This window comes from Biomphalaria glabrata, chromosome 13 (genome assembly GCF_947242115.1).
Source record: "Biomphalaria glabrata chromosome 13, xgBioGlab47.1, whole genome shotgun sequence".
NCBI classification, from domain to species: domain Eukaryota; kingdom Metazoa; phylum Mollusca; class Gastropoda; family Planorbidae; genus Biomphalaria; species Biomphalaria glabrata.
Genome location: NC_074723.1, coordinates 20665461 through 20682393, shown reverse-complemented (window position 1 = coordinate 20682393; position 16933 = coordinate 20665461). Strand labels below are relative to the sequence as shown.

Here is a 16933-nt window from a genome sequence, read left to right as displayed (position 1 = left end):
ATCATCTCCCTTACTAACATGATCCTCTCCTAGTGCACTTAACATTTAGTTAGAATTGTACTGCTGTTTGTTGCTATCATCGCAATATATATTACTTTATATCCTTCATGTCCTCGTGACTTTTATCATGTGTACATCAGTCACATTTATTTTCCTACATTATAATGATACACAAATAGAAGTCCAGATCATGTACACCAGAGGTTCTAACAATTTTTTTCTCGAGGACCCCATTTACGTCTATACAGTAGTGAAAGACAAACTATCCGATCGGATTAAGTGGCTTTTAGCGAAGAGTTTTTTTTTAAATATATAAAATTTTTATCTTTCTTCGGACCCCCTCAATCGCTCGTGGACCCCTGGTGGTTCGCGGACCACAGACTTAATTGGTACATAAACTTTGTTCTATCAGACATTAATGGAGAGACGTGGAATGAATCTCTCGCTCTCCCAAAGTAGTAACAACATGGATGTCCGCGTAGATCAGGGAGCAGCAGTACTTCCATGGAGGATCTAAAGGTAGAGGACACCAGTTGACAAGAGGATGCAAACTGGAGACCTATTTCTCTGGAGACAGATTGCTGTCAATGCGCTGAACGTCTCTTGTGCGTCCCTTAGTTTGTGTGCCTCTTAAGTCTATTGTAGGGTGGAATAGTGACGAGATGTCAAATTGAGACAATGTGAGACTCAGCGAGACAGAAAAAAAATGAAGAATGAGTTACTGATATAGTATTTTCCTGGAACAGTCTCGGTCTTACGTAACGAATTAAATTCCAAAGTTAATGGTTTAACAATTTTTAAAATTTTATTATTAACGTTTTGTAAGACACCAATCTATTTTCAGTATAGTTACATAGTAGATAGCAAGATGAAACAGGTTTATAAAAGTCATTAATAATTTAATTAAGCTACATATAATAAACACTAAAAAGATCAAGGCTTATTCTTATTGTAATCCTTTAATAAGTAAATCAAAAAAATAGATTTAGTTTGTTCAATAAAAAAAAATCAATAACGATATCTCGAGAAATGGAGTGACCTCTCCATTGCTGGGGGGCGAAAGGGGAGAGCCAGGGGTTTGTAGTTTTGTAATGCCGATGTTTGTTAAGAAAAATGTAGGTAATGTCACATTGACTTTGAATAGATTCTAAATTGTGTTCCTGATGGTTCAAGTCTTCTTAGTTTTGGCGACCAGGTTTTTGATCCGTAACACTGCATGGATTGCCAGCTTTCTCCATCTGGAATAATGAAATAATAATGAATTGTCAGTCTTATATATTGTCAGTCTTATATATTGTCAGTCTTATATATTGCCAGTCTTATATATTGTCAGTCTTATATATTGTCAGTCTTATATATTGCCAGTCTTATAAATTGTCAGTCTTATATATTGTCAGTCTTATATATTGTCAGTCTTATATATTGTCAGTCTTATATATTGCCAGTCTTATATATTGTCAGTCTTATATATTGTCAGTCTTATATATTGCCAGTCTTATATATTGTCAGTCTTATATATTGTCAGTCTTATATATTGTCAGTCTTATATATTGCCAGTCTTATATATTGTCAGTCTTATATATTGTCAGTCTTATATATTGCCAGTTTTATATATCGTCAGTCTTATATATTGTCAGTCTTATATATTGTCAGTCTTATATATTGTCAGTCTTATATATTGTCAGTCTTATATATTGTCAGTCTTATATATTGTCAGTCTTATATATTGCCAGTCTTATATATTGTCAGTCTTATATATTGTCAGTCTTATATATTGCCAGTTTTATATATCGTCAGTCTTATATATTGTCAGTCTTATATATTGTCAGTCTTATATATTGCCAGTCTTATATATTGTCAGTCTTATATATTGTCAGTCTTATATATTGTCAGTCTTATATATCGTCAGTCTTATATATTGTCAGTCTTATATATTGCCAGTCTTATATATTGTCAGTCTTATATATTGTCAGTCTTATATATTGTCAGTCTTATATATTGCCAGTCTTATATATTGTCAGTTTTATATATTGCCAGTCTTATATATCGTCAGTCTTATATATTGTCAGTCTTATATATTGTCAGTCTTATATATTGTCAGTTTTATATATTGTCAGTCTTATATATTGCCAGTCTTATATATTGTCAGTCTTATATATTGTCAGTCTTATATATCGTCAGTCTTATATATTGTCAGTCTTATATATTGCCAGTCTTATATATTGTCAGTCTTATATATTGTCAGTCTTATATATTGTCAGTCTTATATATTGTCAGTCTTATATATTGTCAGTCTTATATATTGTCAGTCTTATATATCGTCAGTCTTATATATTGTCAGTCTTATATATTGTCAGTCTTATATATTGTCAGTTTTATATATTGTCAGTCTTATATATTGTCAGTCTTATATATTGTCAGTCTTATATATTGTCAGTCTTATATATTGTCAGTTTTATATATTGTCAGTCTTATATATCGTCAGTCTTATATATTGTCAGTCTTATATATTGCCAGTCTTATATATTGTCAGTCTTATATATTGTCAGTCTTATATATTGTCAGTCTTATATATTGCCAGTCTTATATATTGTCAGTCTTATATATTGTCAGTCTTATATATTGCCAGTCTTATATATTGTCAGTCTTATATATTGTCAGTCTTATATATTGTCAGTCTTATATATTGTCAGTCTTGTGTGTTCTTTTCCTAGAAACATTAGGACTGAGTTTATTCCCAACATTGTATTGCTGTTCAACAACTAGGGTTTATCAACAGATTATCTACACATGATCACTTCATACACGTTACTATCTACTTTGCGGCGGACATTGAACTCAGCAGATTGGTCAGTTTGAAAGTTGCGAAAGTTACTAAAAAAAATTTCTATTACAAAGCAGTTTGGCCTCGCTTGCTCTATGAGAAGCATCAAATAATTTAGAAATAGATACTTTAACTTTATTTCTGACTTTGCCACTTGAGGTTAAACAATTAAATTGATGAGAGATAACAAAAATTTGAGATCCACTAAGTTAGAAATAATACAAGATGACAGAGTAGAATGGAGTTTTTCAGTATGGTGGAAGTCTATTTATAGACTTATCATAAATTTTATTAAAGAATTATTATTTGATGGCTATTTAAAACATATAAGTTTGAAGGTTATGTAAAGTTAGATTTCTGTAACTCCCAAATGGTTAGTAAAATAATACTCTGTATTTTATCCATTACTATAATTCCTATCATTCTAGTCTTGTTCTAACGATTTTCTTGGGGATTTGAAAGTTAATGTAAATCTTTGGGAAAACAATTACTAGATTTTGAACACCGGTGAAAACTAGGGTTTAAGCGTCATAATTTTTCAAAAAAAAAAAAGGCTTCTTTTCAAGTCCAAAGACAAATGAGGAGTGTAGCATTTCCCGTTGCTACGCAGCCCCTGATGAGACATAACCATTGTCCACCAGTGGTCGATTTAGATTTCAATTTTACTGTCTACGTCTGTCCTCGGCAGTGGATTTGCTTTTGGTCCTGTCTTGTGCGGACATTCCTGCAGGCGACTGTGAGAGGTATTCCTTTATCGAGTATGTTGTGACTAGTCATTTTGAGGGCTAGTTATATAAAAGACATTATTGCCTCCATTCTGCGTAGAGAACTTTTAAAGTGAAAATTGGCTCGCACAGACCAGTAGCACTCTTTACACTTAATGCGGTCCGCCCTGGCACAGAAGTCTGAGATGGCTGATATCAACACATTGCTGTCGGTTTCCTTCTCCTAGACTTGCTGCCGGCCAAGGCTCAAACGTTTCTTTCTATTCAGTCAAGAGTGGAAGAAACAAACAGGCAGTCAATAACATTTTCTTGAAGAAAGCCTAACTGAGGCAGAGGCATAGTGAGCAAAACGTGCGCCCAAGGCAAGGGGACCTTATCGGCGCCCCCCTCCCCCCATTTTCCATGAACATCACATAGAAATATAGGCTTCGTGTGGCTCACCCGGGACATAGTATTCCCCTTAATCCCCTCCTTACTACACCTCTGCCTGACTAACAGAACTTGATTGTATTTAAGGACGCTCACTAGTAAGTCTCATTGCAGCAAAAGAGTTTGTTAGTATGTATTTAATAAAATTGTAAACTATGATCAGTTTGTGTTTATGTAACTTGTTGCAAGTATACGTGATCTGTGGAAGTCTAGAAGTGTAACATTAATCTCCAAAAACTGTATTCTTCGTTATTTGGCGGTGTAGCTAGGGTGGAGGACGACGGGAAAGAATTAAAAAATTAACCCGGGCCCCCACTTAAAGCCCCCCCCCCCCTAAATTAGTGTTTTTTTACATTAAATATTGATTATTACGCAAAATGCAGGTGCCCCCCCCCCATTATCTGAAGGAAAAGCAAAATCATACTAAATGTAAAACAGTTAATTATCTCTCGAATAAGTTTCAAATAGAATATAATTATAATATAATATAATTATATCTTATAAAGCTTTAATAAGAATCAAACCTTACAGATAGATTCTCCAATACACTAGTACTCAACGGAAGATTGTACTATCTCTTCCATTTATTCATATAACTTCTTTACAATGGAGAACATTTTGTACGTAATGGTAATGAGCGTAAGCAAACGTATCCATTGTTTGTACCCTTTGAAAACTTGTCACGCCTAAACACGGCCCTATCCATCCACAAGTCAGGTATTAAAAAGCAAAATAAAATAATAAATTGCTTATTAAAGGGAAATAGCTCCACATTTGAAGCCTTAAACCTTAACACGGTACAAATTATCTCCCTTTTTATAATATTGAACAAAATTAATGATTACCACTATTTAATAACTTTTTTGCTATTTTTTTTTATTGATTCATGTATTGTCTTCAACAATAAATAATTGTGCAAAGTTCTAACATGATCCAAGGGGAAAAGAAGAAATTCATTTCTAAATTAGTGAGAGATGACAAAAGCTTTGTATAATATCATTATTAATGAGTGAAAATCTGGATCTCAAAGTTTGTAGACAATTCCACACACACATAATGATACTTCTTCGTTTGCTAATAAGTATGGAACTAATAAGTCACAGCTATAGAGTGTTGTTGTTGTTTTTTTGTTGTTTTTTTAAATAAATATTAGGGTTCTTACAATTGTTTTCTTCAGTTATCTTACTTATTCATTTATCTCACTTATCAATGTAATTTTGTTATCTATTTATCTCCCTTATCCTTCTTTCAATAATGCATTTTCTCATTTATTCCTTTATCTCACTTAACTATTAATCTCCCTTATCCAATTTTTTGGCTTATCAAGTTATAGTATCCATATCATAGTATCGCGTTTATCGGTCCTATCAAGTTATATCACTTACAATGCTATATCCTTATAAAGTCATCAATTGTATAAAGTTATCGAAATCATCCGTAGCTCACTTATCCATCTATCTTACTTATCTATATCTTACTTATCCATCTATTTTACTTATTCATATAACTCACTTATCCGTATATCTCACTTATTTATAACTATCTATTTTACTTATCAATATATCACACTTATTTATCTATATTACTTATCAAGATATCTCTTTATCCATATACCTCACTTATCAAGATATCTCACTTATTTAGTTTTTGAAATGAAAGTTTAAATCTCACCAGAGGTTTGTTTGCTTTGCACTGAGGAGCCAGGAACTCACAAGCCAATTTCTTTCTGAACTCAATAACTCCAGGCTGGGAACAAGATTTATGGTTTTTCCTGGACCATGAGCCCATGTCACACTTGATCTGTTCCAAAGCGAGGCTACAAACAGCACATACATACATACGTATAAATAATCTGTTGTGATGTTTTTGTTTATTTGATTGATAGACTTTGTTTTGTTAATGTTGTTTTCTTTCTTAAAGCTTAGAAATAACACAAACTCGCTGTAGTAATGTTCTATGTACTTACTTGCAGAAAGATAGGAAGAATCTTTCCTCAGACCAGTTGTTCTGTCTGGCTTCAACGTCTAGTTGCATCAAGGATTGAGCATGTCTTTGCTGGCAATCACCCTCGTTGTTGGCAGCTCCGGCTAAACAGGACAGACTGTCCAGGTAGGCTGGTCAATCAGAGATAATTTATTTTATATTCTTTGACGTTTTCACCCATCATTTACAATTATTATTTGGGCACTCACAAAAAAAGCAGAGAGCAGCAAGACATACACATGCATTTTTTTTTATTCATTCAGAAAAATGTTTTTTATATGCAATTTATAAATCTGATAAAATGCTTTCAACATAAATTGACAGTTGTTTTTTTTTATACATGATCATGTACATAATATAACCTCCACCTCTTGCATAGAAATGGTTTTGATTAATGAATATTAACAATAAATTCAAGTTTTAGAAAATTAAAAGGTATACATTGAAAACTGCAATAGTTTACCTGAACCATGAGCACAGAGAATATTGACGACTTTATTAAAAATGTTGAATTCAACTCCAACAGATTGAAGGATCTGAGGAGCTTCAGGGCAGGCATCTATTTTGGCTTGCATGCAGGGCACGATTTTGTCTTTGGCTCTGGTGAGAATCGTGCAAACAAAAGTCTTATTATGAAATAGTTGTAAGAAAATGCTGTTTAAATATATTTTTTCAATGTCCACAACTACCTGTCTCGGTCAAGACGTGGAAAGACCTACCCACAGAATTTGTTGACCTCCACTTGGGATGTGCCCAAGACGGCTCCGTTGCTGACGTTGTTGGCGAACAAGCTTCCATCCACACCGTTGCTTGAGTAACATTCTCGAATGTCAGTGATCAAAGTACTTCTACAGGCTACAAGATAAAACACAAGATAATGTAGGAATAACATCGTCAGAGAGTTGGCTTAACGACATTTATCAAATCATTCAGTGTAATTTTAATGCTATCTTTTTTAATTGCACCCAGGACCAGTCTTTTTAGTTTGGTGCTCTTGGCTGAATAGCAATGGAGCCTACTGAATTACAACTTGAAAGGCAACCTTATCTCTCTGTTTAATAGAAGACTACTATACAGAACAAATTATATTAATACCTATGCAACTAATTAATTTATATCTTAATCATTATAACCAGACTTTCTGTCTCAGCACTCAACTGTCTACTAAAGCTAAACCACTCCTATGCAGTCATACCAGAGACAGACGACCTGCATCTCAGTCATCCAAATAAGAACAGTATGTCACCCAGTTGGTCGAAACAGAGCAATACACAATACCAATCCTGATCACTTAAAAAAAGGACACTTTTTATCATTACTAGTGAGGATAGTACTTACAGCACGACTAACTTACTCATCTGCAAATAATATATCTATGGAAAATAGGCTTGGCTGCACAGATCTATATATACATATAAGTTTATTGTTGACTTTCTTGAATGTTTTAAAATTTGAACATCACACAAAGAAGATATTAGAGAATGATCACCCTCTTTTCTTTTTTTTTTTACTTTCAATTTTCAGTTTGTCATGTATTTCGGTTGCATCTCTAAGCGCGTCTTGAAAGAAGACGGATTTGAGCCAGAATCTATTTTCCTTACTGTATAAGTAGCCTAGAAACCAGGTTTAATATATATATATATATATTTAGAGAGAGAAAAAAAAAGCAGCGCTTGCAATGCTAAGATTGTTAGTCAAAGTACTTACCATGCATACATTTGGAGTCGTATGTACTAAATAGAAGTCCCAGCTGGTTTCTAACAATCTCCAAGTAATTTGTGCCAGTAGAGGCTCCGGAGCAGATGGTTGAGTTCAGAACTGGGTTGAGTTTGTCCACGATGCATGCTCCCATAGGTTGCTGTACACTGTAGGGAGATAAGGTGGAATCAAATTGTCATGAGCATACAGTTTGAAACCTAGGAAGGAATGCATGTAAAGAAGTTAACCACATTTTATAGTCCATGTATATTGAGGAGTAGAGTCAGACATAATGTTGTACCTGCAGACTTGGGTTTTGAAAGTTTCGGGGTTGGCCGGGGCTTCAGATTTGGGGCTGGTTCCGTTAGTAATGAACCACAAGACGTTCCCAGGGGAAAGCTTCACTTCGTTGATGCACAGGTTGAAGACGTTCTGGAACTCTTCCATACATTTATCTGTAGCTGGAGGCTGCTGCTGAGATGAGACTACAGCAAACACTGTTAGCAGTGTAGCTAGGGGATTAAAACAAGCGTTAACATTATAGCTAGAGGATTGGAAAACAACAAGCATTTACATTGTAGCTAGAATATCAGATATGTAACTATGGACTTAGACTATGATACATCAGAATGACACAAGTGCAGGATGTAAGTGAGTGGCGGCTATGGCAATACTTCTGTGACGGCCCCAACCATATTTTGAAGACCCTTATGAAAATTAATTAATTAATGCAAGTGTATTGACACAATAGAATAATTATACATATAACCTTATTTTCCTTTATGTTTCATAATTATTATGCGATTATTTTGTAAACTTTTTTTTTGTTTGTTTATTGAGACCCTCATATGTAGGCCTACTGCTCTAAAACCAACAGAATGATATATCAGAAGCACTCAATACAAGGGAGGTAATGAAGGCGTAACATTTGTAAAAGAAAAGAATAAGTTATTCACCATGGTCTATATTACTCTATATGGTCAGGGCCGGATATAAGGTAGGAAAGGCGGGGCTGCTACCAGTGGAGTCCACAAGAGAGGAGCGGCCACAATAGAAATAAATAAATAAAAATATCCTAATTTCTAAGAATCAAAAAGTGTTGTTTTTTTTTTCTAACATTTTTCTTTTCGCTTTTCGGGATATTCGGGCGTCTTAGGGTCCACCTAGCTCTAATGGGTACCTGACATTAGTTGGGGAAAAGTAAAGGCGGTCGTTGTGCTGGCCACATGACACCCTCGATAACCGTAGGCCACAGAAACAGCTGACCTTTACAACGTCTGCCCTATAGACCACAATGTCTGAAAGTGGAACTTTACCTTTTTTTTTTTTTTTTTTTTGCTGTAACTGACAATACTTTACATCGCCTGTCTAATACAATCATAGACAACAAGTCTTCGCTTGTAGCGTGCCCATAGTATATAAATGCATCTCAGATTTTGTGGCGGTGGGTCAACCGAGGGCCTTAGCAAATTATTCCAATAGTTTGTGGAACGTCTATTTTTGGCCAAGTGTTCCGCGTAGCACAGTTTTGGAAACACTTATATCTTCCCCAGCTAAAATGTATCAATTCGGAGTAGGGCTGGCTAGATAAGTAGATAGAGCCTCGTGGCTAATAACACGAACGTAATGTTTCATTCCCCATTAAGGCCCTTTGATATTATTTGTATTTTCTGATAACAACAACAAAAAATTTATTTGAAAATAAAGTAGAAATTATTTTTTTTAGTTTATATATTGTTGAAAGGGAGATAATGGTGACACTGTGCTCTCCCTATTTCTAAATGTTGAATGACATCTTCAGTTTTGTATATTGCCAGACTGTACAACGTCTCAAAATATAATAAACACCATGATTAGTGTCATGGCACAGCACATCGTGTCATTGACACTGTGTCACTGATTTGTGACATGATATAACATTGTGTCATTGACACTATGTCATTTATTTGTGACATGATATAACATTGTGTCATTGACACTATGTCATTGATTTGTGACATGATATATAGCAGCGTGTCAGTGTTTTGTAACATGACACATAACATTGTGTCATTTTTTAAAAAATAAGTCTTCCTATGATGATCTACTCACCAATGCAAAGAGATTGATATTCCATTCTCTTTCTCCTGATCTTTTTTTTGTCAGGTGCTGAAACCAGGCAATAATGAAATGCGTTTAACAAGCGCGATAGTGTCAAAACACTGATCTATATAATAATATTTCTAATTACTTTAATTACTTAAGTTCTGAGTTTTAAAAAAAAAGGAAAAAAAAAAGATAACCTTAAAAAATGTTGAATGCTCAAACATACAGGATGAACTTTTATAGAAGGACCCTTTGATGAGCCGCGGTAATGTCAATTAGGGAGGGGAGCAGCCCCCTTGAGGCGTTGTAGTGACGCTGGTTATTAAGATGTCAAGAACTAATCGATCCATTTTATTTATAAAATTGAGACATTTTGATGAGCAAAGCAAATCTTGTTTTAGGAAATGAGAATTCTGTAGAAAGTTTAAAAACTACAGCATTGAAGTAACATTTTATAGAGAGAAAACCAAACAAAGTAACGAAAAAAAAAATAGAAAGAAAAACTATCCAAGATGAAGAATAAAGAATTGCAACAGAATAAGGACTAAAGGCAGATATATAGACAGAAAGAAAGAAAGACAGAAAGACAGACAAACAGAAAGACAGACAGATAGCTAGATAGCTAGATAGAAGGACGGATGGATGGATGGATGGTCGGACGGACGGACGGACAGATAGACAGACAGACAGACAGACGGACAGACAGATAGATAGATAGATAAATAGATAGATAGATAGATAGATAGATAGATAGATAGATAGATAGATAGATAGAAAGATAGATAGATAGATAGATAGATAGATAGATAGATAGATAGATAGTATAGATAGATAGATAGATAGATAGATAGATAGATAGATAGATAGATAGATAGATAGATAGATAGATAGATAGATAGATAGATTGACAATTGTACAAGTACTGATAGTTGACAAATGGATTAAACGAATGAGGGTGTCACCAAGATTTGATTGGCATACATCGATCAGCCTATGAGACAGTTTTTTGACACAGCCTAATACTAATCTGTATGTGTCATGATGAGTCATAGTAAACGCCTAAAAGCCACGTCATCATATTAAGGCAAAGCATTGCACATTAAAGATGACATTTTTTTAAAACGTAGTTTATACCTTTTTTTTTTTTAAATGATTAAAACCACAAGCTCAACATCTTTAATAATTGGCAATAAATAGAGACCTCTTTAACAGCATGCAAAACATTGGCGATCAGATATCAATACTTAGCTTTTAGTATCGAAAAGCTGTTTTTATTTATTTTTTTATTTTTGAAATCTTACAGAAATTAATTAGATATGAAACCAACTTGCAAACCTAAAGGACATGTGGTTGAGTTGCATAAACAGCTTGGTTCCCAATCAAGGAGGCTCAAGTTCGAATACCCACTTGAGCTATGTTGTATTAGCTGACCGCCTAAGGCAAGGGAGCCCTCTTTCCATGGGATAACAATGTAAGCAAAATGATATATGATATATACATGAGCTAGAACACACTGAAATGGAGGCATGTGGTTTATTAGGAACAAGCGACCCGCGGCGTAGCGTACGCCGCTATTTAGTGACGGGTGGACGCTTCCTGAAAGACACAGCTGTACAAATGGGGTGGGTTTAGGCAAACGATTTCGTGCGCAAGCCTGGAGAGCGAAGAAGGCGCGGGTGCAGGAGGAGGGTTAGAGAGTCGGCGAGCGTGCTTGGTGTCCGGCATGGTTGGGCGACGTAGAGAACTATATATACAGAGAAGAGAATATTACTTGTTCTTCTCCTCCCCCCCCCCTTTTTTCTGTCGCTGCGAAAGTTACTTCGGATAATTCTAGTCAGAGCTATCTTTCCATGACTTTCATCGAGGGTTAGAGAGCTGGCGTGCGTGTCCCGCGTGGCTGGGCGACGTAGAGAATTATATAGATATACATCAGAGTCAAATCAGGTGACCAGAGCGGTTCGGTTTCAAAGTCCGGACCTGTGATACAACTATCCAAAGCGCCAACCACGAGGTCAGGTGTGAAGTATTTTCTTTTCTTTTGTGAAGGAACACTTGACTATCCAAATATTTCAGATAGTTTAATTTGATATTCTAATCTTACCTTATATATTACAGACGTTACTTCAAAAAAAAAGATAATTACGTCGTACGCATTTCATGTGTCAATCTAGTCATGCATGTCAATCAATCAATTTTATACGCAGTAAAGTAATTTAAAGTTTTCAATAATTATTTGTATTTGCAACGAAGGTGTACAAGGGAAATACAATTGTGCTGGATGATGTGGTGGTATAAGTTGAATTAGTTCCCTTTATACTTTGTAGAGAGAAAGGTTTGAAACAAACAATAGATAACTGTAAAACCTTTTTTCATAACCACTTCCTGGCACAGTGGTCTGTGTATTGACCTAAGGAAGCTTGATGAGGCTTTAACGCTCGAGACCCAATTCAGGTCGTTAAACTATTTGTTTCATTACAAATACATTTAAAAAGCTATCACAGTATTCCCCAGTCTATTCCCAACTGGTCCAGACACGTGATAGGATCATAGCGCATTGGGAAATATAAACTCATTGGGTTGCGTTAAACAAACAATAGGTACCAAGAAAAAAATACAAAATACTTTTAAAAAAAAGATTATACGAAGTGCCATTTTATCAATTAGTTGGCATGAATGAGTTAAGTGTGTAATAGATCTAGCCAACAACAATTAATCTGTGTGATTAATCCTATTTTACCAATTATTTTTGTTTAGTGCTATTTCATGTTTTTAGCTTTCTCACTACACATTCATCTGTAGAGTACTAGAGACAGATACGCAGATGTAATAGTGTGTAAGTGTAAAGCATGTGGACGACGGATCTTATCTTATCTTATCTTATAAAATACAGACGTTACATCCAAAAAGAAGATAATTACACTTGTGGCTAGGTCAATCTAGTCATTCATATTAACCAATGACTTAAATTCTGCCAAATTATTGTTTTACTAGCTGACTCAGGCAACCCATTCCATATTCTAGTAGCACTAGAGAAGAAGAAGCATTTGTACAGATCATATGGAACAAGGAATGTGCCTCTTTGTGTCTTTCTGAGTATTTTATTAGGTTTTGTTTTTGTTTTTTATAATTATGTATATTATATGAATGCCTTAATTAACATTTTAGAATACGAGAAATGTGCAATCGATTCCCATCGGGTGTGGGCTATACCACCCCAGTGTCTCTCCATGAGCTATGAATGAAATTCTGTAAGTCTCAGTGGAACTTATGTCGATTATTTTGAAAGATATCATTTTTTAAGCTCAAGGGAGGTAATGGAAATAAATGTAAATGAATAATTATGTTCTGTTATTTCCCTTTTAAAAACAAGCACAAAAAAAAAATGTATGGCGTAGCAGTACTGTGTAGGCACAATACAACCATTTCATTTCACAGTTAAAGCTAAATTAATAGGAACAATTGTTTTTATTCATCTCCATAATAAAAAGTTTTGCTAATTTATCTTTACCTATCGCTGAGTCTGTTGGACCGCCTATATTTCTCCAAATTCTACCAATAGTTTTTTTAAATGTACTTATTCTTCTGAGTTGTAAACACTTTCAATGACAGGCCCGTCCATTCTTTATATTGTCCTATATGTGTAATATATAATAAGTCAATACACTAATAACTTTCGTTTGTTTTTTTTTAATTTTAGAATAAGAGAAAAAAAAATCAACTTTTAGTTGTTAAAAGTCAAAACAGAAAATCGACATTGCTCAAATAAACTCATGATGTCATAGCTTTTTTCAATCGATAATACAAAACATTATCACGCCTCACTTTTTAGTGATAGCTCCGTAGAGCCCTACATAAACTCTGTCTGGTTACTGACTTGAAAATGAGTTTTACTCCTGTTGGGCGCTTCCGTGCTGTCTAATGCAACTAAACATAATGGAGGTAACACTCAACGTAATGTGTAAACCAATAGCAACGTCGAAAGGCCAGACGATCAATAGAAGTTAGTCAACACTGATACTGAATGTCGAAAAAGTTGAACAGCAATGATAATCTCGAATGCGTCCTGTGAGTGGTCTGTTTTCGTCGGCTGATATTTCGTTCTATCTCAAAGCCTATTCTTGTTTTTACTAGTCACGTCATTGTCTCCAAGTCAAGGCATCCACTATTTCCGAAACAAATAATTAATTCCTAATCGTGCCATAACACGCCACAAAATTTCTTTTTTTTTATCAATAGCATACAAGAAACAAGAGCCTTATCTCAATTCCTCCCACTGTCTCCATTCTTCTGAAAGTTATGAGCAAGCAACACAGAGACTGTGTCTCTACAGTAAATTCAGTATTATCAGCCGATTCTGCCTGTGCTGAGTTTGTCATATCGATGTATGGGGAATGAACAAATTTCCAGACATCCTATGTCATATAGCCTACATAAACAACTTGCGAAGAGTGGCGAAAGAAAAACATAATCTTCCCAACCTTCGCTGTGATTGAATGATTTAATCACACTGGATCTTAAATCGGTGGTCATAACCTTAAAGGCTTAGAGTCGGCTTAGACCACACTGTATGGGGGAGAGGTGCTGACAAAGCAAATTATGGACAGCCATGAAATAAAAGCAAACAAAACGGGAAGAGACTGGCTCCTCTAGCACCCAGGTATGCGCAACTCATTATATGTGATGCGTTTCGTCGAGAATGTTTCTCCAGACTAGATCTCGACATAGAGACAAGAACTATGCTCCTTGACATGAGCCCAAATCGTTTTACAAGTGTACCTTATAATTAGAGCACTAGCACAATGTCCTGAACATTGAATATTTATGTTGAAAATTATTTTTACCTTCAACTAGAAGTTTAACTATCCCTTAGTCTGTTGAACCGTTGGGGCACCACACATGATCTGTCAACCGTCTCTCTCCATAACTCTCTTATAAATCCTATATAAGCCTTACTTATCGATAGTAAAGTTTCCGTTTCAGATCTTGTGATCTATTAACAGACGATATAAATGCCATCTGTTTCTTTGCCTCACTGTTAACGAGGGTGTCATGTGGCCATCTCAATGACCAACCGCCTTTACTTTTCCCCAACTAATGTCAGGTACCCATTAGAACTGGGTGCACTCATAGGTGCACAAAGATCCCGAAATTTAAAAAATCCCAGTCTTTACCAGAATTAAAACCTGGGACAAGCCGGTTCTGAAGCCAATCGCTTTATCGCACAGTCACCTCCCCATACTTATAGATACTGAATCATTAAGTAAGACCTAGTGTTTACAAATTCCACAAAACCGATGTAGCAAATATTGTTTGGGAAACTACTGTTGGATGATTATATAAACCAATCACGTTTAAAAATGGTTTGTAACATGCGTCTTATATATCAAGCGCAATGTAAAGAGTATGTAAGTATGTATGACCCGAATAAAAAATCAAAACCTTTAGACCAATCTTGATAAAATTGTCATGGATGTTCTTTAGATCACATCGGATACCGTAGTATATGTTAAATGTCTCTCCCATAACAAGGCCCTAAGAAATATATATATATATATATAATTACCCAAACTTATTTCTGGTAAGGAAAGACAATTTTTAACAACTCGGGAAAACCATTTAACAGTATTTTATATTAGCTATGTAAGGGAACATGGCGCTAGATCACAGATACACAAAGACCCGCGGGCCATGTCCGGCTAGTATAATATAAATGTTAAAAAAGTAATCTTTTAGACGAATACTTCTTATTCAAACAAAATGTCAACGATACCGCAATTGTACAGATGTGTATGTTACCGGCGAAATATGAAATTCGGCCTTTAAAGATTACCTGAGGCTTTCAGATGAAGTAGGAAAAGCTTTCTCCACTTTTGACAGTGTCCAGGTGTTAGGGAGTGTATGTGAGGGTTTCTCATATAGCCACGAGCAATGGTGGTAAAATGGTTTGGTTGTGAAGGCTGAAGAGATTCTGATGAAACCACTACTTGGTCTGTCGTAGGTTAAGCTAATAGAGATGTAGCAGTTGAAAAGGAGGATGACGAGAGACGTGAGAGACAGAAAAACGTGTATTTTTAGTGAGTCAGATCTTGGTTAACTCTTTCTCTCCGTAATTATTTACCACATTCTGGTGGAATCAACGTTGGTATCGTCAGTTAGGAGAGAAAGAGTTAAAGTATCACTTTTTAACTGGTATTTCTACACATCTATATTGAAGTTGAAAGCTGTGTATATTTATCTATGGAATGTATGAATTTCCCCACTTTATTTTGGTGAAAGAATCTGTCTGTTGAGGTAATTGGGACTCCAGAAGAGATGGGCCCCAACAAATAGAAATAAAAAGGCCAATCCGAATTTCGAGGAGTCAGAAACTTTTAATTTTTACGGCTGGCAAAAATGTTGTGATTAAGAAGCGTATGCTTGAAGCATGCTGGGATTACTGAAATTTACGACAGTGTTTCTACCTAGGGCCTTACCCTCTAAAATCTAAAAAATATACACTTTTTAACTAAAATAGGCATATCAAATTTATTTATAAAGGAAAGTGAGATTCAATTTGCAAAATATCTATTTCTTTCTTCTAAAATATAGCATGCTTTTAGATATAAGTATTTTCATCTACAAGTGGATCTTTATCAAAGCTTTTGAAAAATTGTATGGGTCTCCACAAAAATCCTGCTGCGGGGCCTTCACATACTTAAGTCCTGCCGTGAATTTACACGATAAAAGAAGTCGTAACTGAATTAGAATTTTTTTAAAAATTTAAATTCACTTGTTAAAGCTTGTGCATGAATCATCAACATCAGTGCCTTGACTTGCGTCGTTGCTGTGACGGTTTACGTAACCTAATCCCTCCACTTTTCCAAGTCAGCAGCTGTCAATAGCAAAATACCAAGATAGAGACCTGTCCAATCTTTCAAGATGTCCATCCAGCTTCTCTTCCTGCTACCGCCACTGAAATGGTTAGCATTGTGTCAATGGGCTGACATTCAGCATGACTCGATTTAATTTTTGTGTCAAACCCAGCCTACGGCAGGAGGTGAGTTCACCATCAAATTCTTGAACCTGGGACTATGCGCTACTTTGCTACGCCGCTGAGTCAATAATGATAGGCAGGACAAGATTTAAACCTGATAGGGCCCACACTGTTTGATAAATGCGGATGCTAAAGGTCTATGCACAAATTTTCGGA

At 35.2% G+C, this 16933-nt stretch overlaps 1 protein-coding gene across 1 annotated transcript; it reads right to left on the bottom strand.

Annotated features, from left to right (window-relative positions):
• Window positions 1–938: 938 nt before the first annotated feature.
• LOC106059553 (uncharacterized) lies at window positions 939–9953 on the bottom strand. Its single transcript, XM_013217200.2, has 8 exons — window positions 9751–9953; window positions 7961–8171; window positions 7669–7826; window positions 6681–6816; window positions 6425–6561; window positions 5945–6092; window positions 5650–5794; window positions 939–1238 (listed from the first exon to the last, which is right to left on the bottom strand). The coding sequence occupies exons 1-8, from the start codon at window positions 9773–9775 to the stop codon at window positions 1179–1181; spliced, it is 1020 nt and encodes a 339-aa protein (XP_013072654.2). The 5' UTR covers window positions 9776–9953; the 3' UTR covers window positions 939–1178.
• Between the last annotated feature and the right edge of the window lie 6980 nt (window positions 9954–16933).

Bases quoted from the DNA above. Each gene is read 5' to 3' on its own strand.
- LOC106059553 (XM_013217200.2), bottom strand. From the start codon at position 9,775: ATGGAATATCAATCTCTTTGCATTG. The intron at 7,827-7,960 runs GTACAACATTAT...ATCTCCCTACAG, and splicing joins TTCAAAACCCAAGTCTGCAG to TGTACAGCAACCTATGGGAG. The intron at 6,817-7,668 runs GTAAGTACTTTG...TTTATCTTGTAG, and splicing joins CGACTCCAAATGTATGCATG to CCTGTAGAAGTACTTTGATC.